The sequence below is a fragment of the Culex pipiens genome, chromosome 3 (assembly GCF_016801865.2).
Source record: "Culex pipiens pallens isolate TS chromosome 3, TS_CPP_V2, whole genome shotgun sequence".
In the NCBI taxonomy this organism is placed as follows: Eukaryota; Metazoa; Arthropoda; class Insecta; order Diptera; family Culicidae; genus Culex; species Culex pipiens.
The window spans coordinates 165,456,245-165,482,690 of NC_068939.1; the positions used below are offsets into that span (position 1 = coordinate 165,456,245).

The following is a 26,446-nucleotide window of genomic DNA, read 5'->3' on the forward strand; positions in this document are numbered from 1 at the left end:
TGAATACCATTTAATTTCATTATATTTGTGAAATCACGATTGTCTTCAGCCAAAAAAATGTTCAACCACCTCTCGATTTTGACCAAACAATGGTACCGTAAACCGGGGTTGCATTGATAAGATTTCAATTTATTTTTGGAATATTTTCCACGTGTTATGGTTTTTCTCAAGGTTATTATTTTTAAAACATGTACTTGGGTGGCCACACAAGGTCCATATTTTTGAAAAAAAGTTTTTTCAATAGTACTTTAAAAATAGCTGCATTGAAATTTGTATTTTGTATTCCGGGGTGAACATAGTTTTTATTTTTAAAATCAAATTTATGGTGTAAAATTTTTATTTTTCCGTGAAATTTACCATCGCCAAGGTTGCTATTATCATTTTTAAGAAAAAAAAAAACAATGCTTATAGTTAGTTAACTTTGTTTATAAGCTTTTTAATTTAACACATAGAAATTTTAGGTATAATTGTTAAAAAGTCACAATTTTGCTTAAAATTCGATAAAATTAGTTTTGTTTATAAAATTATCGATTCATATTGCATTTTGAACTGAATTCTAAACACGAAACAAAAGTTTTTTTACATGAAATTTTTTGTTTTGAAAATGCCTATAAATTTGAAGTTTATTTTAAATTATATTTTTCATTTTTTTATTTTTTTAACACATAATATTTATTATTTACACAACTTATTTTACCTTTTCATAATGAAAAACTGTCCAAAGAATCCGAAAATGCATTCTGTTTTCAGATTCGAAATCACGTCCATTGAGAAAATCATGAAACTTTGAGAATATTCAAATAATGCTATTCATCGACCTTCATCAACTATTTAAACTTTTCAAAATTTTATGAACACTTCTTCTTGAAATACTTTGAACACTTCTCTATCATGGTCAGTATGATTCCATAGCATTCCGTACCTAATTTCAATGTTTGTTGAGACATGCAAATTGCAATAAAAACCATATGGATAATATTTATTGAAAGATTTTGGTTTGGCCCGCAAGCTCATGAGAGCTTCAAATTTGGCCCGCCACTCAAAAACTTTGAGCACCCCTGTTCTAACAGGTACGTTCAACTAGCCAGCTGCGAGACCCATCAGCCCGGCCGGGAACCAGTCCATATCTGTCGAGTACAGCATACGGTGTGGTTCACAAAATATCAAATACAGCAAACACAACACTAAGACTATACATATGGACTGGCGGGATGGAAGCACGTGGACACCTCCCCCCATTTTATGATTTTATGATTTTATGATTTTATGATTTTATGATTTTATGATTTTATGATTTTATGATTTTTTGATTTTATGATTTTATGATTTTATGATTTTATGATTTTATGATTTTATGATTTTATGATTTTATGATTTTATGATTTTATGATTTTATGATTTTATGATTTTATGATTTTATGATTTTATGATTTTATGATTTTATGATTTTATGATTTTATGATTTTATGATTTTATGATTTTATGATTTTATGATTTTATGATTTTATGATTTTATGATTTTATGATTTTATGATTTTATGATTTTATGATTTTATGATTTTATGATTTTATGATTTTATGATTTTATGATTTAAGATTTTTAGAATTTTATAATTTTATGATTTTTAAAGTTTTAGATTTTTAGAGTTTTAGAGTTTTAGAGTTTTAGATTTTTAGATTTTTAGATTTTTAGAAATTTAGATAGAAGTTTAACTTTTTGATTTCTAGATTTTGAGTTTTTTTTTATTTTCTGGTTTTCTGAATACCACAATTCTTATTTTTATTTGATGAATAAAAATATCTAGGTGCATACATACCCTACTACCTCAAACTGGTGCTTGTGGATTGCCTATTGTTAGGCGTTTACCGATCGTTTGAAACCTATGTTATCAAATTTGTTATCAATTGGTATCGATTTTGTTGAAGCTGAGTTAAAAAAAATGTAGTTTAGATCACTTTTTCAAAACCACCACTTTTGGAAAGTACAGGAAATATGATTTTTTGAAAAAAATATGTCATTTTATTTGGATTCTGTAAAGCTTATGGAGATATAGTAGTTTAAGAAAAAGAAGCATAACTCAGATTCTTTATATTTTGCAACTCGCTGCACAAACTTGTATTTAACTTTTTTTATGATACAAGAGCATTGCTTTTAAGTTAATTACTTTGGGTTGAAAATTTCGAAAAATGTTTTTTTTTTGCTGGTTAGGCCGTTTCAAATATTTTTCAAAGTTTATCTCACCCCCTTCAGAATTTTCTAAAAAAATTAATATGTTTAAGAATAATGCAAGTATTCAGTAGGGCTTTCTTTCAAAATAACGTCAGCAGTATTTTTTTCTGTACAATACACGCAATATTTTCGCGAAAATTTTATTCAATAAAAAATCATACTATTATTTACGCATTTTGTAATCTTGATTCTCTTTACGATGCTGCGATATCTTGAATAAATTCAAGCCAACGATTTTAACGGCTTAGCTCAAATTTGACTCTCTTGTTTTTTTACTTAGCCAGCGTGCGCAGCACAACACTGGAAATAGCCATCTTAGAATTGCTTGTTTATTCTCTTAACTTTGATAAATATGGTTTTTATGTGTACTTTTCTCTATCTTTTTTAATGTTAATTTTTGTATTAAAGATTATTTATTCAAACATGCACTTTGTTCATCTTACTCGGGGAACAAAACTGTGGAGGAAATAATTCAGCGCTTCCTCTCACTCTCTCTCCCTCTCCGCGATTCTGCGTACCAAAAAAGCATAACAAAAAAAAAAGAATAACTTTTTGACTATCGTATAGTAATACAATTGTGGATTGTATGTGTTCCTTCCAGGCGCTTCGCGGCTAGCACAATCCGGCCAGCTGCCCAGCTGCCTTCTCTGTCAAAATAAACTGCTCGACAGTTCAGTAAATCAGTCCTTCCCGTCAGATCGCTCAGGAGTTTTTTAGTTTTTTGTTTTCGGATATGTCCAACTCACCTGCACTCACGGCACGGGTTCGTCGCTTTTGTCGCAGTCACAGTCGCGGTTGTTGTTCAGACAACCGCCGCCTCCGACAGAGTCCACAGTAGGCGGCGGCGACGTGGACGTTGAGCCGCCCGTGGTTGTGGAAAGTGTCAACGAGTTGAGTCCGACGACCAGAGGAGGCTGTGACTGTTGCTGCGGCAACTGTTCATGACTGCTTGGATGGTTGTTGTCTTGCTTGACGCTGTTGTTGTTGTTGTTGTGTTGATGGTGCGCGCTGAGATCGCCCAGGTCGGGCAACGAAAGCCGCGGTATTCGGCCGGTCAGCGTCTGCTGCTGGGCTTCGTGCACTTCGGTGAAGATTTCGATCAGGTTGTTGATGCCGATCAGGTAGCCGTCCTCGTGGTTGCCGACGCTCCACTTGCGGTCGTGCCCGATGGCGACCGTTTCGGGGAGGACCACCGTTTTGGCAAAGTCGATCAACCACACGCTGGCGTGGTGCCGGTCGTGCACGAAGAGCAGCGACGAACCGATCACCTCGTGCCGCTTGAAGAAGTCGGAGAAGCCGAGCGTGGCCCGGATCGCCTTCAGCCGCTGGATGTATTTGGGCTGGAAGAACCGACATCAGTAAAGAGTTTCTAAAATGATCCAAAATCAAACTCACCAGGGCATGCGGGAAACCCTCGGCAAACTCCCGGAACGCGTCGCTAATCTGCTCGCGGGATTTGGTCGTTTTAAAGTCCTTGGAGCTGGTTCCGTCGCTTTTCTTGATGCCCTGAAATAAAAAAGATTATTCAAAAATTAAATTTTACTGGATCGAGAATCCTTGATACGAGCAAAGCCAGGTTTTGTTATTTGTTTTGCTTTCGAGACGCCCATAACACAAACCACGAGAAAAAGATTAAAAGAAGGTTTTACCGCGCAGCGATTGCTGCGATCCCGAGAGGTTAACTTTGTTTTAATTGCGATTTGATCAATTTGATAGAGAGTGCCTGCTGTCCGTAGAGCGCAGCAGGCGGCGCTAGGCGCCCCGAAAACGTGAACTCTGTACTGTCTTGCTTGCAGAACACCCACCTCTATCCGGAAGCCAAGCGTCGAGGTGCTGGAGATCGTTTCCCGCCACACCATGTAGCGCGGCTTGGTGACACCCTTGGCGCGGTGCTCCTCCTCCGTCGGGGCGTTCTGGTCGATTTGGATCATCTTTTCGTACATGTCCTGGGGAGAAAGAAAAAACTTCATATTAATAAAAATATTGAAGAGAATCTTTTAATTCTAGAAGTATTTTGTTTAATTCGATTCTGGTATGGGCAACTTTCATCAATCGGAAAAGTTGACTTTGCTTGTTTAAGCTTGTTTATGCTTGATTTCTAGTACTTCAACATGCACTAATATTGAATATTGCTCAAGATTTTTTGTCATTATTATTTTTTCTCCTTTTATACCCTCAAACACATATCTTAAATGTGCTTGCTCAGCGAAATAATTTCATTATTTCAGACCTTGGAAAAAAATAATATTAAAAAACAAGCCTCACCCGACAAACTTCGTCTTGACTTTATTTGTTTGTTGACGTTTTTGATTTTTTGCTGATAGCCTCCTGTGATCAAAATTTGATTATACGTAGCTTTTCCCATACAATTTGCTGATGCTCCGGAATCGGTTCCAGAGTGGCCAAAGTGTCAATTAGTTGGCGTATAAACCTTCCTTGGGCTTATACGAACCCAACGCAACAAATAGCACCTCGATCCGACGCTCCGAATTGAACTGATTCGCGTTCGAACAAAACCGTCGAATTTTTTTATATATATAGATGTAAAATAATTGTTACCAAAAAATCTAAAATCGAATTGTTCGTTCTACAGAATTGAAATTGTTACACTTTAGATATGGTTAATTCTAGGGGTTTAACTGAAATATTATTCTTGGTAAAAACATAATTTGACGCTCAGATTAGTATCAGGTTACCTTTTTGTTGAATTTACATTACAAAGTAAGAAATTCTAAGTTTAACTAAAATTAGTTTTTTCAGTAAGATTTTCAGGGCTATTTCCAAGAATGTAAGGAAACTGTTGCTGTTTAGAAACTTTTGGTTGTTGGCCAAATTATTGAGCAATTATGAAACCAATAAGTACATGTTTCCATTCAATTTTAGTGACTTTTCTTGAGAAATATTGTTCAGAATAAAAAATTTCTTCAAAAAATAAAAGTTGCATTAAACCACTCAACGAAATATTTCGATTTTTATAAACAAAATTAACAAAGAATTTAATTTATTTCCATTCAATTGAATAGTAAAATGAATTTTAAGAATTACAAACGATTAATTCAACCATATCATGTTAAATTTTTAATGCTTTCACCAAGAATATATTTTTTGAAAATCTTGTTAGTTTCAAAGTACCAATATGTACTCAAAATTGTTCACAAAATACCGTAGTTTTCGAAAATACTCAAATTTTAATAATTTGCTATATGGGTATCAAACGAAGCGAAATTTTGTATGTTTCTTTCACTTTATTAAAGTATTTTTTGAAATACTAAAATTTTCACAATACAGTATTTTTTCGAAAATACTCAAATTTCATAATTTGCAATATGGGTGTAAAACGAATTGAAATTTCGTATGCTTCATACATACATTCAAAATGTGTATGCTTCATATCATACAAAATTTTGCGTCTTTGATACCCATACTGCGTATTTAAAAAAAATATTTGCAAAAATACGGTATTTTGTGAAACTTTTAGTATTTCAAAAAAAACTTTAATGAAGTGAAAAAGCATACAAAAATTCGCTTTGTTTGATACCCATTTTGCATATTTTGAAAATTTGAGTACTTTCAAAAAAATACGGCATTTTGCTAATTTTTTTGAATTTTCAATAAAAAAAAACTCTAATAATGTGAAAAAGCAAACCGAATTTCGTTTCGTTTGATACCCATATTGCACATTTTGAAAATTTGATTACTTTCGAAAAAAACGGTAATTTGTGAAAATTTTAGTATTTTCCAAATAACTCAAATAAAGTGAAAATGTATAAGAAATTTCGCTTCGTTTGTTACCCATATTGCATATTTTGAAAATTTGAGTATTTTCGAAAAATACGGTAATCTGTGATAATTTTAGTATTCTAAAAAAACTTTAATAAAGGGAAAAAGCATGCGAAATTTCGCTTCGTTTGATACCCATAATACATATTTAGAAAATTTGAATATTTTCGAAAAAATACGGTATTTTGATAAAGTTTTTGTATTTTCAAAAAAAAAACTTGAATAAAGTGAAAAAGCATACATAATTTCTCTTCGTTTGATACCTATATTGCATATTTTGAAAATTTGAGTACTTTCGAAAAAATACGGTATTTTGTTAAACTTTTTGTATTAAAAAAAACTTTATTAATGTGAAAAAGCAAACCGAATTTCGCTTCGTTTGATACCCATATTGCACATTTTAAAAATTTGAGTACTTTCGAAAAAACGGTAATTTGTGAACATTTTGGTATTTTCCAAAAAAAAATCAAATAAGGTGAAAAAGCATAGGAAATTTCGCTTCGTTTGTTACCTATATTGCATATTAAGAAAATTTGAGTACTTTCGAAAAAACGGTAATTTGTGAAAATTTTAGTTTGCTAAAAAAAACTCTAGTAAAGGGAAAAAAACATGCAAAATTTCGCTTCGTTTGATACCCATAATGCATATTTAGAAAATTTGAATACTTTCGAAAAAATACGGTAATTTGTGAAAGATTTAGTATTTAAAAAAAAACTCTAATAAAGGGAAAAAGCATGCAAAATTTCGCCTCGTTTGATACCCATATTGCGCATTTTGAAAATTGGAGTACTTTCGAAAAAAACGGTAATTTGTGAAAATTTTGTTTTTTTCCAAAAAAAACTCTAATAAAGTTATAAAGCATAGAAAATTTAGCTTCGTTTGTTACCCGTTTGCTGCATATTTAGAAAAAACTCTAATAATGGGAAAAAGCATGCAAAATTTCGCTTCGTTTGATACCCACAATGCATATTTAGGAAATTTGAAAAAAAAAACGGTAGTTTGTGAAAACTAATAAAGGGAAAAATCATGCAAAATTTCACTGATACCCATATTGCAAATTATAAAAATTAAAGTACTTCAAAAAATACGGCATTTTTTTTTAAATAAATTTGAGTACATATTTTACTTTGAAACTTACAAGATTTTCAAAAAATATATTCTTAGTGAAAGCATTGAAAATTTAACATGATATGGTTGAATTAATCGATTTTAGAAAGATTTAAAAAATGAGTTATCGTCCATTATCGGCGATAAGATTATCGCCGATAGAATTATCGAAATAACGATAACGATAGAACTATCGTTATCGTTATCGAGCCTCGATAATTTTATCGTTAACAACCTTGGTTTTCGCAAATGTACATTTTTATGACTATGAAACAGCGAAATAAAAAAAAATGTTTCTTACAGAATTCTTACAATTCCAAAAAAAACGCTTTTAGAATGAAATTTTATGTCAAACATCCATTTGTTAAGTTAATTTACCGTTCAAATAAAAAAATATTGAAAAAAATTACTATTCAATACTATTGCTAAATAGTTCAAATTTACAGTATTGAAAAGTAGAACTTTTCGGCACTTGTATTGAAAGGTATTAATTTTTTATTCTCTTATTTTTGCTGAAAAAAAGTAGGCCGTTGCGTCATTCGAGAACCACGTCACACGGAAAGTAAGTAGTTTCACGATAGAATTACAGAAAAAAAATCTATGGAAAAGAGCACAAAATCTTTCACTTTATGAACACGTTGTGAACAATAATATCACCAATTTATGCTTAATTTTTGGACACAATCAAATGACACTGAGAACAATTTTTTTTCTCAGGTTTTTAAAATATTTTTGAATGAATGTCAATTTTTCATGAAGTATTTATAAATTGAAAAAAATATGATAATGATAATTTTAAGAATTCAACTTTATGTGATAAAATGTCAAATAAATATCCGAGTATTTTTTTCAATGTTTTTTTTTTTTTTCCTGAAAAGACCAAATCATAGCTCACAACCTCTCACAACTTTGCAAAAACCCTTTTTCGATTTCGGGAAAAAATGGCTTTTTTTAGTATAGAGATGCATGGAAAAATACAATAATAAATATCACTTTTTTAAATATCTTTTTTTTAAAAGCAAACAAAAAAGCATTTCAGTGCTTTTGCTTTTTTTTTTTTATTTTGAAGTGCCTCGTTTTCGAGTTAAAATATTTTTAAATATTTTTTTTTTCAAAGACTTTGTGGAAGTTTGATTGTAGACTCTTAGATATGGAAATTCCAATTCCAATAATACAAGATGGCTTTTTTGAACATAAGAAATCAAAGGACAAAATTTCATCGAAATAAAAAGACGCAAAGTTAAAAATTGCGAAAGGCTAAGGAAATACTCTTGAATATTATTTTAAATAAGTGCTGTAAACATATTCCCGCTGCCAAATTTTGAAAATTCTTTATACATATATTTATATCAAAAACAGTTTTTTTTGGCTCGCTTTTTATAGCCCTAAAAAAATAAAGGACTTTGAAAACACAATCTTTAAAACCAAACAAATTCACGAATGGAGATCAATTTCAGTATTTTATTGTAAAAACGACATACTCTTATAAAGAAAATGGTCTCCTCATTGCGTCAACACTTCTAATTCGAAAGCTTAATTTGTTTAAACAAGCTTCAAAAAAAAAAAAAAAAGGTTTAAATATCAATGCAGTGCACTTTTTTTCTTTTTTTATCATGGGATTAGAAAAATTGTAACAAAGTTGGTAAATTGATTGTTGAGTTATTGTTTATAAAATAGATTTAACTTAAAATTTGATTGGAAATGGCCACTCACCTTTCGTAGTTTCGGCTTCTCTTTGGCTTTGGACAGCTCCTCCTCCAGGTAGGTCCGCACGCCAATTTTGCAGTCCATCACGCACGGCTGGTAGAAGTCACTGAGCAGATCTTGCAGCTGGATGTAGGTGGCTGTGTGATTTAAATTATGTTGGTTAAGGAAAATGCAGAATGCTGTATGAAAAATTGCCAGCACGCGATCCCATCGAGAACTCGTGTTTCAAATGATATAATTGCTCGCCAGTTGATCTTGGACCTCTTGCAAGTGAGTCGCTGAATCGAATTAACATGCTAATTGAGTTTTCTACAGTCGCGTGCGATCGAAACGCAGTTGAGTGGGATGTGTTAATGGAAACTTTGCAGGTTCTCAAATCAGAATTTTCGCTGATTTAATTGCGCACGCGGTATTTTTGCAATCGTCAACAATCGAAAGTGCACCTCTCAATTATCTGGCCAACTAGACGCATCAAAGTAGTCATTAGTATGCGGGTCTTAATTGTTCAGCTGCCACAGGTTAACAAACACACACTGCCTACTACCACTTCTTGCTGGAACGAAACGAAACGATTCGCCTAGCCGCTAAATGTGTTCTACATAGTCGTGCAGCGCATAGCCAACTACGACGACGACGACGACGACGGAATTTAGCTGTTTGTTTTGATTATCCTCGACTAGTTTGCAGGCCGCGACTATGTTTTCTTTGCTTGTTACTGGCTCGTGTGTACCTGTCTGTTTGCATTTTGTTCGATCACTTGCGAATGGGCCCACAGACAACTGGATCGTTAAACTTTCTTAAAAATGCAGATTTCCACCAAAATCACAGTTCCAATTGTCTGTGAGTTAGAACGTTCCAGAATCAGCCGGTTGTAAAAATTTACAAACTAATCTGATAAACAACTGCCCGATCACAATAACATTCCCTGCGTCAGCAATGAGGTTGCACCCCAACCAGCTTCAACCGAGCGCGCGCTGTCGGAACGTCTTTATTAGCGACCGGTTGCGAAACGGAACTGGGCCCTCCCCCCTCCGCTCTAATTGGCAAGAGCAGGGTGATTTTTTTTTTACTTAAATTTATACTTTTTGAGTTTTTGTTTTTTTGCAAAAGGATACATTCACCGTCATCGCTGTTCACCTGTCCCTTGTACTCGGGGACGTACGGTCGGAGGACGTCTTTCATGAGGACCTGGAAGAGAGAATTGAGGAATTTACAGTCAAATTAAGTTTGTTTAGTAAATGTAATCAACTAAAATAATACTTTTTGATGATAATAGTTAAAATACTTGTGGGTTTAAAAACAAAAAAATAAAAGTTTTATTTGTATTATTGAGAAACAGAAAAGACGTCCGTTAAAAAATAGTAATATAAAAATAATTGTTCAACATAATTTATGCTAAAGTTCAATAAAACAATAATTATTTTTTAGCTTGATTACGTTTTATATTCCAATATAATCTTCAAAATTTGATGGAAATAGGAACAAAGCGAAAATTTGTATCCGTTTTCACTTCATTAGATTTTTTTTTATTGAAAACTAAAATTTTCACAAAAAAAACTTAGTTTTTCTAAAATATCAAAATTTACAATATGGGTATCAAATGAAGCAAAATTTGAAACTAAAAGTTCTAACAAAGTCAAAAAGCATACAAAATTTCGCTCCGTTTGGTACCTATATTGTAAATTTCCTAAATTTGAGTATTTTCGAAAAAAATACAGTATTTTGTGTTTTTTTTTTGTATTTTCGAAAAAAAATACAGTACAGTGGTCTCTCTCGTTGTCGATATTGAAGGGACCGTCAAGAACGGGAGTTATCAAATTATAGAATGAAAAATCAAAGCAATCTATTTGAAGGGACTGAAAAATTTATTGACAGCTGGAGCAATATTGATATCGAGAAGATCGACAGCCAGAGAGTCTACTGTATTTTGTGATTTTTTTTTTGTATTTTCATAAAAATCTTTAATTGCGTGAAAAAGCATACAAAATTTCGCTTCGTGTGATATTCATATAGTAAATTTCAAAAATTAGAGTATTTTCGAAAAATACGGTATTTTATGAAAATTTCAGTATTTTTCAAAATAACCTATGAAAATGTGAAAACGCATTCACAATTTTGCTTCGTTTGATATCCATATTGCCAAATAATGAAAATTTGAGTACTTTCAAAAAAAACGGTATTTTGTGAACAATTTGAGTGTTTATACTTTAAAGCTTGCTACATTAAAAAAAATATATTTTCTTATTGAAAGCATTCAAAATATAACATGATATGGTTGAACTAAGTCACTTATAGAAAGATTTAAAAAAAAAAACTAAGTTAATCCACCTATGTGGTTGGCGCCTTCCTCACTTTTTACCAACATTTGGTGATATGATGGGTTTGGACACCAATTCCATCTATTTCTCAATAAAAAAAAAATCGCAAATGTCACTTAAGCGGTCATAACTTGAGACTGAGCGTTGCCAGATCTTCAAACCTAACCAACGATGGGTCGGATGATGGATCCGGACATAGTTTACATACATTTAAGTGATATCCGGCTTTAAAAAAGTACATAAATATCACTTAAGTAGTCATATCTCGAGACAGGGTTGCCAGATCTTCAATGTTTTGGATTCATTGGAAAGGTCTTTTGATTACCTAACCAACGATGGGTCGGATGATGAATCCGAACATAGTTTACATACATTTAAGTGAGATCCGGATTCAAAAATGTACATAAATATCACTTAAGTGGACATAACTTGAGACAGGGTTGCCAGATCTTCAATGTTTTGGATTCATTGGAAAGGTTTTTTGATTTCCTAACTAACGATGGGTCGGATGATGGATCCGGACATAGTTTACATACATTTAAGTGAGATCCGGATTCAAAAATGTACATAAATATCACTTAAGTGGACATAACTTGAGACAGGGTTGCCAGATCTTCAATGTTTTGGACTCATTGGAAAGGTCTTTTGATTACCTAACCAACGATGGATCGGATGATGAATCCGAACATAGTTTACATACATTTAAGTGAGATCCGGATTCAAAAAAGTACATAAATATCACTTAAGTGGACATAACTTGAGACAGGGTTGTCAGATCTTCAACGTTTTGGACTCATTGGAAAGGTCTTTTGATTACCTAACCAACGATGGGTTGGATGATAAAGTAAAAAGTAAATCTTTCCCAGTTCCTGAGGGGAACACCCTTGAAGAGTATCGGGGCCGGCATTTACAAAGCGGATTCAGTGGCAGTTTCATTCTCAACTTAATGTTAACATGTTAAGGTTAATGTTAACATTCCATAGGTCGCCTCCCTAAGGTGTCGTGATAAGGTCCAGTTTGTGACGATACACTACCTTCCCTTTACTAAGCAATCGATTCCAGAAGGGAAAAGATCACCAGTTGTGTTGGTCCGAGCCGGGATTTGAACCCCGATCTACCGCTTACGAGGCGGAAGCGTTACCACTGGGCTACGTGGCTCGGTCTGGATGATGGATCCGGACATAGTTTTCATATAGATAAGTGAGATCCGGCATCAAAATTCCAGCACCTGATTCGCAACTCTGACACTTTTTTATACGTAACTTTTGAACTACTTATCGGATCTTCAAACAATTCAATAGTGCAGTATGGGGCACCAAAACAAATCGAATGCAACTTGTTTGACTCAAATCGGATAAGCCAGTGCCGAGAAAACTTGGCAAGAATTTTGAGCACCAAAGTGAATACGCACACACATACACACACACACACACACACACAGACATTTGTTCAGTTTTCGATTCTGAGTCGATAGGTATACATGAATATAGGTCTACGAGCTGTTTTTCAAAAGTTCATTTTTCGAGCAGGATTATAGCCTTACCTCAGTGAGGAAGGCAAAATGAGTTATCGTTCATTATCGGCGATAAGATTATCGCCGATTGAATTATTTAAATGACGATAACGATCACGATAGATTATCGACATTATCGTTATCGTTAAACGATAATATTATCGACGATAATTTCATCGATTAACAACCTTCAATCTTAGCATTTAAAAAAAATAGATCCAGTGTCTTTCCGTTTTCAGCAGCACTGATTTTTTTATGTTTATATTTCATTGAGTAAAATAACTACTGGTCTTTATTTAAAAAAATGAATTAATTAAAAAATTGTAACATTTGTAATTTCAGTACTTTTTGGAGAATATTAAATCAGAGACAAACATACATAAACTATTTTATATTTTCCCCAAAACTCAATCAACAACTCTTCACTAGAGCCATCTAGTTAGGAAATTGGGCACAGCATGAAATGTATGGTAGTGTGTGTGGATAGAGTATCAAATAACTAAATTTCTGGGCTTTGGTGAATTCAAATTTGCAGTGGTGAGTTGCCAAGCATTCAAAGTGACCGATAAATTTTAGATTGATGGATTTTAAAAGAGATTTACGTCTGTCTGTTTGTCTGTGATTAAATGCAAGTTTTGAATTTAAAACCTAGGAAAAAAATCGAAAATTTGATATTTTTTGAGAAAATGTAAATGAAAAACCATAATAAATTGAAAATCTTTTTCAAATATTGTCTCATTTGACAACTTTCGAGGTAAAAAAATCATGGTAATTTAAATATGTGAATGTTGACAGATTTAAACAGGTTTCCTTCAATTGTGTATCTGTTTTGTTTTATTTTACTAAATCCATAAGAATTAAGAATAAAATACGTGTAAAATAGGTTATATTTGACTATAAAATTTTCAACATTTTAAAATTAAACTTTTTTCACTTGGATAATGAAAATTATAAATATCTAAGTATTAATATTTTGCAAAAAAGTGTCACAAAAAAAGTTAAACAAAGCTTGAAAAAAAAAACTGGGTGATAAGTTCATTTAATTGATTACATTGGAAGGATTATTGGATATAATCCAACTCAATAAATTTTGAAAGTTTATCTAAAATCTAATAGTTTTATTCTTGTGATATTTTGTAAATGGAAGAAAGATACAAAAATCCAAATTTTAATGACCGAACACAACACAAAACAATAGTAAATTTACACGGTGTAAAAACATTTGCAAAATGTGATGATTGAGATTCAATATAATTTCGATGTTATTTTACCTTTAAATTACTCTTAAAAAGAGATTAATTCACACGCCTCCTAAGCAAAATTGAACATTTTTTCTGACAATACTGTCAATATTAACCGATGTAATTCCAATAATTTAATAAATAATTATAGAAAGTACAGAGCACAAAAAAATATGGTAATGTTACAGCTGGGAATGAGTAAATATTTCATGTCAGAGAAAATGTGTAATTTTACCTCTGAAAATGTGTAAATTCACCACCACTTGATTCAAAACTAATGTTTACGCCTTCCAAATTTACATAATTCTTTAACTGTGTATCACATACATAGAGATATTTTTTTTAGCTTCAAATGGGACATAGTGAAATTTGTGGATAACAACTTTTCTAGATATTCAGAATTTCCCATTTGAAATACATAAATATTATCAATTCGTCAGCTGTGTGCTATCTTGTGACAACGACTATTTAGTACTATTCGAGAAAATCGATTTTTAAAGTTTGATGATAAATATTTTCAAAACTATGAATGGTAGAGCCAAATCTTTTGTAGCAATCGGTTCGTATACTATCGCTTAACAAACGCTCCAAGTTTCAACTGATTTGGTTACAACAGTTAAAAGATACAGTAAATTATGTAAACAAAAATCTGAAAAGCACGTGTCACAAGTGTGTTTCGAAAGTAAAATTGTACTACGTGTCACAAGTGTGCACAGAATTTCCATACAAAATAAAATAAGCTCAAATCCATAGTTTAACCGACTTAATCAGTATATTTTCAAAAACAAAAGATTGCATTGCTTTTAGAAAGTGTGTATCAACATAAATTTGTGAAAAACAGGACAAATTTTCCACATTTTCCAACAACATGTATGACGTGTCACAAGTGTGCACGATCATTTTGATGATAAATTGGTCTATGTCACAAGTGTGTATTGCGATATCCGGGAAACGGAAGCGAGTTTCCAAAATCGGGTTAAAGCATCTTGTAGTGTTTGTTAAGTATAGCAAAACGTCATCATTAACTCATTCTCGACCAAAATGGTCTATGTCACAAGATAGCACACAGCTGACGAATTGTAATTTAATAATAACATTGAATATTATAAAATAAACAGCAACAAAATGTGCAGATTCCAGAAATTTGTGTGTTTTTATTTATTTGAACAAACTAAAAATATAAAAAAATCCAAAAAATTAAATGAATCAAAAATGTATTTAAAAAATATTTTTTTAAGGCAGCAAAAAATTTTAAACAAAAACAAATATAAAAGCCCATTTCCCCTTCCCAAACTCACCTTGAAGCACTTCTCCTCCTTGGGGCACAGCTTCTTCAGCACCGTGCCCTGGTCCGGGCCGGCCTTGAAGTTGCCCTGGTGGCCGGCGAGCTGGACCCACGGGTAGCGCTGCTTTTTGTACGTCTGGAAGAACGGCGTCCACTGGACGATGTTGCGCAACTTGCGCCATCCCGAGGGCTGGAAATGGGAGAAGAAGCCCGAAACCACATTAATTACGTTTCTTTTTTCTAGAAACATTCAATATTAAATAATAATCGGAGCATATAATTTAATTAAAAGTGACACGACACGATTCCGCTGACAAGGTGATTCAACCGCAAGGTGTGCAAATGTCAAAAGATGTCGCGCAACGCCCGAGATGCGACGCCATTCTTCAAACTCTGCCAGAGCTGGGCACACGACCGGTGAAATTGGAGATCCGGCCATCACGTGGATCGGATCCATCATCTGGGCTGGGTTGTCGGATGGTGGTGAATCGGAGCCGTGTGGCGAACGCGTCACAGCAGTGTCAAACCGGTTGTGACAGCCGACACTGCGAAATGAGCGAGTTGGGATGTTTGCAGGGACGTAGGAAGGGTTAGTATGGTGCACTAATCAAATTTAATAACCAATTGTTGGAAATTTCAGAATAAGAATAATTATTGATAATAAATTTCATTTTTAAACTTTTCTCAGGGCCCTCTTAGTGACGCCCCTGTCTTTGTTGTTGTTATTACCGTACACACGCGTGTAATGAAGTCTCGGCTGAGTGCCAACTACGGTAACTCGTGCATCGCGCCGCCATTCAGAGTAGCAATCGTAGTAGGCCGAGCCGTGCGAAAAAGCAATAAAATTTGCCCTAGACAGCTGTGTGCCTCGAGCGCAGTTCAAAGCCTGCTACGACCACTATCTAAGACAGTTCCCTGAAGTCGATACGCTTTGACAAATCGATCTTGGCACGGCGCGGATTATGCAAGAGTTCGCGAAACTGAGGGTGCGTACAAGCCGGCGTCTAATGAAGGCTTGCCGCGCGGCGTATTGACGTCAAATTAGCGTGATATATTGTCAATACGTAGCGCGGATTGCTGCGATTGTTCGGCGAGTGAGCTGGGTAGGCATTTTAATTAATCACGTGCGATTTGTCAATCGAAATTGAAGTTAGAAGTTTACTTGGAGCGGATTAGTAATGGGATTGTTCAGAGTAATGGTAGAAATCTGGAGTTTTTTTTTTAATTTATTGCTGGTATTTTACAAAATTGAGTATTTGATAGATTCGTTGGCAATCGAATTGAGCAATACAACTTTTTATTCAAATAGTTACTGAACATCCTAAACAAACTTTTTAAAAATTATTAGCAATTTGATTTAATAGCTCAATTTTCGAAGAATCGCAAATGAAATATCTTACAAGATATTCATTTGAACAACGATCTTTTCATGTGGTTTCACCTGTTGCGTGATCAACTCGTTGCTGGCTCTTATTACAAGACAAGTACGAAATGGGGTAGCTCACTTTTTGCTTGTCATTTCGTTCCTTGACGCCATCCCAACAAACTACTTCAATCATCGCTAGTTTACTTGCCGTTCCGCTTGTGTTACTGCATGCTTCGGAATCGATACCTTCCAGATTGAATTTTTGTGGTTTACCACACAAAAATAACTCTCTAGAAGCTTACTTCCCTCGATATACCGGGTTTTGATCTAAGGTCGAAAATGATCTCGTCATGCAGAATTAACTTTTGCGCGGGAATCAATTTTCCCCCCGCTGTCACGCAAAGTGACACATTTTAAATTGACAACTGAGCAGCGATTTGCGTGTGTTTGCTGAAAAATAAGTGTCACTTTGCGGGTTTTGTTTATTGAAAAGTTTCCACGACTTGACACGATTTTTAAAAGGAATCGTGCGTCATGCGGATTGGTAACGATTATTTAGCTGATTTGTGGAAAAGCTTAGTTCAATTCAATTCAAAAGTAAACAGCTAGTATATTTCCACTCGAAATCGCAGTAGTTGTTGTACTTCCTAAAGTCATAGCAAACATGTGATTTGATTAGATTTATTTATTTTTAATTCACAGTTTAAAAAGCTGCATTTTGGGAGATTTAAAATTTTACCTAAATAAAACAGTACAACAGTGAAATTCGCTCAAAATTATTAGAATTTTACCAGTTTTCGATGTAAAATTACTCTTTATTCACACATTTTTTTCTAAGGTAGTATTTCACTTTTTATTCATTGAGTAAGGCAAAATTACGTCGAAAAAAAGATTATGTTCATTCATGCCTGTAATTTATATTTTGCTTAATTACAATTTGAGTCATTCATCGATATTTTTATGAGTTTTAGCAAGTGTGGATAAGTCTGAAAATATTTTCAGATTTTGTGAACTTCGATGTAGGTACAGTAACGCAAGTAGTGAAAAAAATCTACGGATAAATGGCTTTGTTTTTAAATTTTTAATTTTGTTAATTTTGTCTCCCCTCCCAACCCCTTTTTTTATTTCGGCAGAAGGAGTCAAGAAACATTTACTATACAAATATTTGCATTGGCCTTATATTTTAAAGAAGATCCAAGCATGCTGTAAGTCATAACAAAACATGATAATATCACATCGAGGAATGTTGAATGAATTGCAATTTGCCTTCCCCTGCAGATTATTGTTGTCACTACTTTCAATTTTTTTTTGAGGGCAATGCCACCTTTGCAGATATTTCCAGAATAGACAAAAAGACTTTAATCAAGTTACGATTTTTTGGAAAATAATAGTGGTTTTAAAAAAGAATATTAAACGGTCAAAGTTTTGTTTCATTTCATTTTTTTATGCTAAATCAAATTTGCAGTCAAAAAATACCTGTCAGAAATTTTGATTCTAGCCATTTTTTGGATGCGCAGTTTTTAAATTTATAAAAAAGCTGAACTTTTCAAAAGTGTTGAATATTTGGCCCTTTTGAAATTTTTGTCTTGATTAAAAAAAATCAAAATATTGTTACCGTAGATAATTTAAGAATTTCACAGAAAATTTCCCAAATGTTTATTTTTTTCAGCTTTTCAATTTTATTTTGTTTTTAAAAAAGATTAACAGTGTCCATTTAAAAAAAATGAAAAACTGGCTTTTATCTGGTTTTAATTTTGTTTAATTAAAATTGTATGTTAAATTAAATTTGCAATCAAATTATTTAAAAATTACTCAAAATTTATGTTAAAAAATTACACTTTTTAATTTTCTTCCAATTTTTTTAGGGGACACAAAATGCCATCTTTTCAGAAATTTTCTGAAGAGATAAAAAGTATTTTACCAAGTTTTTTTTTTAATTTTCTGAAAAAAGTGGTTTTAAAAATAAACCTTAGGCGTTCTAAATTTTGTTTCATTTAATTTTTGTATGTTAAATCAAATTTGCAGTCAAAAAATACTTGACAGAAAATTTAATAAAGTGCACCATTTTCGAGTTCTAGCCATTTTTGGGAGCGCAGTTTTTACATTTTTTAAAATAGTGCTCATATTTGCCTTTTTTTAAATAAAATAAAAATCTTTTTTGTTTAAAAGAGGGAAACATTGAATATTTTGCCCATTTGAAATGTTAGTCTTGACATAAATATTTTCAAATTATGTTAATCAAAAATATAAAAAAAATCCAAAATGTCGATTTTTCTCAACTTTTAATTTTTTTTTGTGTTCAAAAATGGACAATTTTTTTTTTAAATTAAAAAAACAGTTCCTTTTTTTCAGAAAAGTGACCTGACTTTAACATGATAACGGTGCACTTTATGAAAATTTACTGGAAAACTTTAAAGGCCGTTGCAAATATTTTTTGAAGTTTATGTCCCTCGACTCTGACCAAAGTCGAAGGAGGGAGGGGGCAAAAAAATAAAAAAAGTATAAAAATTGAAATTGCGAGCCATGGTTTCAACATTTTAATGAAAAAAGTGTTTTAAAATGCATTATTATTTGAAATTTTAGTCTTGACTTCAATATTTTCAAATTATGTTAATCAAAAATTTTAGAAAAATCCAAAAATGTTCGATTTTTCTCAACTTTTCAATTTCTTTTTGTTTTCAAAAATAAACAAAAAAAATTAAAAATAAAAAAAATCCTTTTTTCAGAAAAGTGACCTGACTTAAACATGATAACGGTGCACTTTATGAATATTTACTGTAAATCTTTTAAATTGCAAATATTTTTCAAAGCTTTAGGCATCATTCGAAATCGGCTCGAAAAATCTGGGAGCAAAATTCTGTTTTGAGGTTCAGAATTTCAATGGAAACTTAAGTGCACTCAGCTGAATCTATTTAAATTGTTTTTTTTTCTGCGTTTCGAAGCCTTTTTAGTATGTTTGGGTTTATTAAAAAAATCATTTGAATTTTAGTAAAAGAAACAGCACTGTAAAAAATAATTTTGCATATTTTTTGTCAAAACTTACATTTTTCACAAAAATAATGGCTTGTTATTTCAATTTTTATTTTGGGCAATTCGGACATTTTCTAAAAAAATATCATTGTATGTTATGGCGCGCTCAAAATTAAAAAAAAAATCATGAAGAAGATGAAACATTGTTTTCAATTTATGTCTTTTTGAATTGAAACAAAAAAATAAATAAAAATAGTTTTTTTTAAATTTGGAACTTAATTTTTACTGACAAAAATTTATTGAAAATATTAGCAATTTTTTACGTGTATTCCTTTTTTTATGGCCTCAACAATACCTACAATTTTGCTGAAGGCACCAAATCGATAAAAAAAATAAATCGAACAGCTTTACCAATAAAAATGTAAAAAATAAATATTTTTCAGAATATGTTCACATTTATTTCTGCATTTTTGTATGACCCAATCTCACCGCCCAGATCCATTAATTTCACATTAATTGAGGTAAACTTACAGCGAAAAAGAGGTAACATTCTTTTTTTTTCACGGTATATGCATAATTGTTTCAAACGTTACGATGCCGATTCTGAATATTTTGATAGAAATTTTGCATGTAAAGTGTAGATAATAGCTTCTTTGGATATTGAGTAAGAACTCCGTAGATTTTGCAAAATATTAACATAACACTAAAAAAAAACCTAAAAATTTCGAATTCCAGAGATTTATTTTAAATCAACCATACACTTGCCATACACTCTAAACCAGCGATTCTCAACCTTCTTCTAGGCTGGTACCCCCTGCCATGTAAATCAAGTAGGCCCGGTACCCCCGTTGAGAATCGCTGCTCTAAACTATAGCTGATTGCACTGAAACCAACCATTCATGAGTTTAAAATCTTGATTTATTTTAAGCCACGTCGCGATAAGCCTGAAGGCTGATTAATGACGTTGCACGTCATAGCCGGTTCAAAAGAGAGATACAATGCAAGTGCCAAAGTGGTTTGTAAACATTGACAAGTGCGCCTCTCTACTATAGGGGATGGTGCAACACACTCTTATCACATCGGTTCGGTTCAAAGTATACTTACAGCGCGCGCTCGAATCAAGTGTAAGTTATTACTTCCCAAAAGGGGAAACTTCGAGAAGATTAACGTGAAGACTTCCATCATTGCCATGATTTTTCGTTCAAAGATATAAATTTTGCGTCCCCATCAATATTTTGACAAAATTCCTTCTACAAGTTGTTTAGAATAGTGCCCTACACATGCTGATTCCTTTTGGTAACGATTATCCCATTCCTTGCAAAGTTATGGAAATCGTCATTAATCAATGATTGCCAACTAGGACGTCAATGATTGTACCACAAAATTATATAAATTTTGAAACACATTTGATTAAGACCAAAAAATCTTTCAGTGGCTTCAAGAAGGCAACAACCGGCACATGCTGATTCATTTTGGTGCAGAAATTCGTTAAATTGAATTAAATACAGAGAATTTTAGAATGATGATCATTTTTCTTCGAAAATAATCAACGGCTTCACCTTAATAGTTGCGGGTTTTGTGACGTCAAGGTTGCCCACTTAGATTCGTCACAACTGACGTCATGAATGATTTCCCAAAGCCTGCGACGCTTGGTGAATGATTTTGATCAAGGTCCCCGCTCATCTAATCTAGTGTGCCAAGTCACAACACTGCTGACAGCTGTCGTCGCTTCGCGCGAGACGACAATTATCACCTCTCGCCTGCTTTATTCGAGAAGGTTTAATGATCATCGTTCTAAATGGTTGGAATTGAGCTTGATGAGCTGGGCGTAGGAGGAGGCGTTCGGTGCTCTTCCGCGATGGCACATGGCCTGCTGTATGTTCTTACCTTCGGTCCCTGCCCCTCGTTGCGCACGTCCGGCACATCCGAGTCCCACTCGGAGCTGAGGTCATCGCTGGACGCGTCGCCGTAGTCCCACGGCATCGGAACCTCCAGCAGGGACATCTGGTACTGTTCGTAACCCGGGCACAGGCTGGACGATTGCTGCTGGTTGTGGTTCTGCTGTCTCGGGGACGGTGACCGGTGGTTCTGCAGACGGCCGTGGCGTAGCGACGAACCCGTTCCGTTGATCACGTGGTCGTTCGGTGGATGTTGAACCACCGGAGTCCGGTACAGCTGCTGATGACTGTGGTGATGGTACGGATGATGGTGGTGCTGAACTCTAACTGAAGTCGTGACCGGTGCAGGGGACGACTGATCACTGCTCGTAACATCTTCCTTGGAGTTTTTCCTCAACGCACCACTACTCCTGCGCTGCTCGATCGTAAACTTCCGACCCGTAGACTTTTTCCGCGATCGAAACCTCGTCTCCTCGACCAACGGAGCGGAGTTTCCCGTAACGGTCGTCGACGACGACGCCCCCGAGCCCTCCTCCTCCTCACTGTCGTACATCGTCTGCAGCTGGGTCTGCTCCTCCGGACTCAAATCGGGAAAGTGCAGCAGCTTCACCGTAATCTTATCCCCGGTGTCCGTGAAGTACACCTCCTTGGCACTGATCTTGTCAAAGTCCTCGTAGATCCTGACCGTCGGTAGCGTACAAATAGGCATTCTCCTGCGCTAGTCCACACCCGAACACACACCCGAACCCAACCTAGTAGCACAACACTTCGCAACGAACTGAGCGCAAGAAGATTACAGCAGCAGGCGGTGACGGTGGTGACGTTGACTGTTTGGAATCATCGAGGTAGGCCGCGTGCGAGTGATATCACCCAGAAGTCGGTGGGGTATTCTGTGGAAATCAAATGCGTTGCACTTAATTGAAGCCTGAATAAGGGGCCTACTTGGACCGTGTGATGATGAATTTGAACGCAGCATCTGGGAGAGCACTTTGTGACGTGGCAGCGGAGAGTTTGGGACACGAAGAAGTTGGTTCTTTAGCATGAATCAGTTGTGTAAATGTTGGGAAGTAACCATATGCTCTGCTTTTTGTTCACATTTTAATGTTTACTGTAAAGTACCTTAGTTCATTAGAGCCATTCTCTACGAAATCGGTCTCTTTTTCTTAATTTTAATTTTTCTTAATTTAAAAAGAAGCCACTTTGCATCATTAGTTTGTCCATATAATTTTCTATGCAAATTTGGCAGCAGTCCGTACAAAAATGATATATGAAAATTCATAAATCTGTATCTTTTGAAGTAAATTTTTGATCGATTTGGTGTCTTGGGCAAAGTTGTAGTCCATGAGGACTACACTGAAAAAAATGAAACACGGTAAACAAATTTGCGTGATTTTTTATTTCCCTTTTTGTCACTAAAACTTGATTTGCAAAAAACACTATTTTAATTTTTTTTTGATATGTTTTAGGGGTCATCAAATGCCAACTTTTCAGAAATTTTCTGAATGGGCAAAAATCTTTGACCGAGTTATGAATATTTGAATCAATACCGATTTTTTCAAAAAATCGAAATACTGGTCGCAAAAATTCGTCAACTTCATTTTTCGATGTAAAATCAAATTTGCAATCAAAAAGTAAAGTAATGAAATTTTGATAAAGTGCACCGTTTTCAAGTTATAGCCAATTTTAGACAACTTTTTTGAAAATAGTCGCAGTTTCTTTTTTTAAATTAGTGCCTTTGTTTGCCCACTTTTGAAACAAATATTTTTGAAAAGCGGAAACATTCTCTAAATTTTGCTTTTTTGAACTTTGTTCATACGACCCTTAGTTGCTGAGATATTGCCATGCAAAAACTTAAAAACAGAAAAATTGATGTTTTCTAAGTCTCACCCAAATAACCCGCCATTTTCTAATGTCGATATCCCAGCAACTGATGGTCCAATTTCCAATGTTAAAACATGAAACATTCGTGAAATTTTTCGATCTTTCCGAAAACAGAATTTTCATTTTTTTTAAAATCAAGACTAACATTTCAAAAAGGACAAACATTCAATATTAACCCATTTTGAAATGTTAATCTTGATTTTAAAAAATATTGTTTTCGAAAGTGTGCATGCAATTTAATAATTTTAAAAAATGAATAAATGCGACTATTTAAAAAAAAACTTGCCAAAAAATTTATGTAACTTGAAAACGGTGCACTTTAACAAAATTTCACTTCAGCTTTTTTTGATTGCAAATTCGATTTTACATCGAAAAATGAAGTTGGAAAAATGTTGCGACCAATATTTCGATTTTTTCAAAAATCATCAATGATAAAAAAAATATAATTTGATCAAACATTTTTTGCCCGTTATGAAAATTTCTGAAAAGTTGGCATTTAATGTCCTCTTATACATATCAGAAAATAAAAAAAATAAAAATAGTTTTTTTTTACAAATCAAGTTTTAATGACAAAAGTGAAATTAAAAATCACCAAAATTAATAAAATTAAAACCGTGTATAATTTTTTTCAGTGTAGTCCTTAAACGTACCTACAACTATGCCGAAGACACCAAATCAATCATAAAATTTCTTCAAAAGATACAGATTTTTGAATTTTCATATATCATTTTTGTATAACTAATGATGCAAAATGGCTTCTTTGGGCATACTCAATTTCTTATTTCAATTTCTTAACAGAATCAAGTTAAAATAATTAATGAAACATTGTTTTAAAGGGTAATTTTGGTCGTGAATCCAAAATTCATTTTTCGATTTTTCGTGATGGACTTCACATTAAGTTGGATTTTTTTTGGTGAAATTTGCGACTTTTGAAATTAAAAGCATTTTCAAGCTAGAAAATATGAATAACTGGTTTAAAATAACCCTAAAATCTTTTTTTCTTTTTCTTATAGTTAAAACTTGCCACAAATATAAGAAAGAGTGCAAAAACTTGACTAAAACAGTTCTCAAGTTAGTTCTAAAAATTATCAATAAAAAAAGGAAAAGTTTATTCACAGAATCTGGGCTGAAAATTTATAGTAAAAGGCTAAATAGTTAGCCTTTAGAATAATAAAAATTATCCAGATTTTTTTCTTATCTATTCCACATAATTCTCCAAAAGATAGTTTGCATATTGGTCTGTATATATACAGCCATATGAAGTATTTAATTCTCATGGTTTTAAATAAAAAATAAGATGCACATTTTACAGTTTCTGAAACTGTTTTTACCGAACCCTATATAAAATATTATAAAGGCTTATGCAGCAATACCCATTTGCTCTAGGTATTCCGATTCATCCCAGTTGATGGCACCTTTTGAAACATTTAACGACCTTGATCAGAAATAAGGTACATAAACCTAAAAAGACATTCGCAATGGCCAAACTTGTTTGATAGGAAAAGCCATGCAATTTTATTGTTAATTATGTCAATTATAGTTTAATAAAACTTAAGTACATTATATAAATTGTAAAAAATAATTTCAAAAAGAAATAGAAAAATGCCTTTTTTGTACTCAAAAACTAACCCCACAAAGAAAAATAAGACCAATAAAACATAAACAACGAGGTGATTCTGACTACATCATTTCCATGAATAATAAAATTAATTTGAAACTAGGTTATAAATCCATAGCCTTGGCTGCGCGAAAAGTCATTGAGCCATATAAAAAAGCTGTGATCCAATAGGTTAAAAATAGAATGACAACACATTAAATGTCTACGCACAAGGCGTTAAAAAAAATGAGAAAACCATGAAGAAATTGTAATGCCAAATTGGTGAAAAGATTCAAAGCACTAAAAATAGATAATCCGTCATTGGAAAAAGTCATAATTTTTATTTATCGTTAGAAACACATGATAATACTTTGTTAACTTATTAAGTCCCATTTGAAATTACTTTTAAAAGAACCTTGGCGATTTCTGGGTACGTTACCCTACCGAAAAACTTAGATTCATGATACGTTACAAAACAAATTCGCGTCCCTTATTTCCAACACCAAGTTGCCTATCTTGGTGCACCTTGTTCAGAATCTATACTGCTGGCCAACGTCGTCGCACACAGTTGTCGGCACTTTGTTAGCGAGTGCCTTTTTTGGAACATAGACTCCAATTTGCACAACATCACAGCAAAGTCTGCGTCTCTCTGTCGTCCAGCCGACTCTTCGCTGTCTGGCTCCGATAGGGCCAACAAGGAAATATCTGTTAGGGGAAGTTGGGCTTCAGTGAAACTTTCAACCACCGCAAAAATTTGATGATTTTAAGAGTGACTCAAAATTGGCAGCCCTCCCCTATCGGCTGGTGCCAGAGTGTCACACACTAAAAAGGTGTAGGAGCCACCGCGCAGGTTTGTCTCGAGGTCACTGATGGGCGTTTGAATGGGCCCTGAACCTCCGGGAACGGCGCGCGCGCGCCTTGGCCGTGGGAACCGGTCGATGTCCCCTCTTCCAGGAGAACGTTCGAAGAGTTATAACCCTACACTTTGAGACGATTCATCACCTTCCAGATAGAGCCAATTCATCGACTCCAGCGAACACTCAAAATCTGATTAAAATTTCAAATATTTCCCCAACCGATGACGTTCAGTGCCACATTTGACGCACCAGAAAGAGAGAGAGAGGGGCCATACTTGCGTCAATCACGGTTTTCGGAGCTTCGTTCGGAAGAGAAGGTGATAAATTGATCCGTCCATAGCAAAAATGAAGAAAAACAAAATAGTTTTCAAAAACGACGACGCAGTAAGCTGCTTTTTTGTGCCATTTTACTGCGTCTTTGATAAGGGCATCTGCACCGGGGAGGGTTGCATAACCGAGCGTCTCTAATTGGATAAAGTCTGACGAGAAGTCTGATATGGAAGCATTAAATCAAGTTTTTCGTCCGGCAGACATCACAGTATAGGCTTCGCTGAGACTAGGTTTATGTTGCCAGTCGTAAGCAGGTAACCCTTAGCTACTTACTTGTTAGTATTTCCAAATTTTAGAAAGCATGATAGTTTTTTTTTTTTTTTTTTTTTTGGGGAGATTAAGTTGCCTTATTGAAATACTTTAATA

At 33.8% G+C, this 26,446-nt stretch overlaps 1 protein-coding gene across 2 annotated transcripts in view; it reads right to left on the reverse strand.

The window, feature by feature from the left end:
- Positions 1 to 2,624: 2,624 nt before the first annotated feature.
- The window catches only part of LOC120419243 (inositol-trisphosphate 3-kinase A-like), a 54,925-nt gene continuing 31,103 nt past the window's right edge, over positions 2,625 to 26,446 (reverse strand). Inside the window, exons 2-8 of one of the 2 annotated variants that reach the window (XM_039581901.2) lie at positions 21,405 to 22,305; positions 15,195 to 15,371; positions 9,940 to 10,012; positions 8,831 to 8,961; positions 4,036 to 4,176; positions 3,626 to 3,736; positions 2,625 to 3,570 (exon numbers count right to left, since the gene is read on the reverse strand). In XM_039581901.2, the coding sequence (XP_039437835.1) occupies positions 2,983 to 3,570; positions 3,626 to 3,736; positions 4,036 to 4,176; positions 8,831 to 8,961; positions 9,940 to 10,012; positions 15,195 to 15,371; positions 21,405 to 22,124 (1,941 nt within the window). In that variant the 5' untranslated portion in view covers positions 22,125 to 22,305 and the 3' untranslated portion in view covers positions 2,625 to 2,982. The remainder of the gene's footprint in view (positions 3,571 to 3,625; positions 3,737 to 4,035; positions 4,177 to 8,830; positions 8,962 to 9,939; positions 10,013 to 15,194; positions 15,372 to 21,404; positions 22,306 to 26,446) is intronic. The other variant, XM_039581906.2, reaches the window with a different exon arrangement.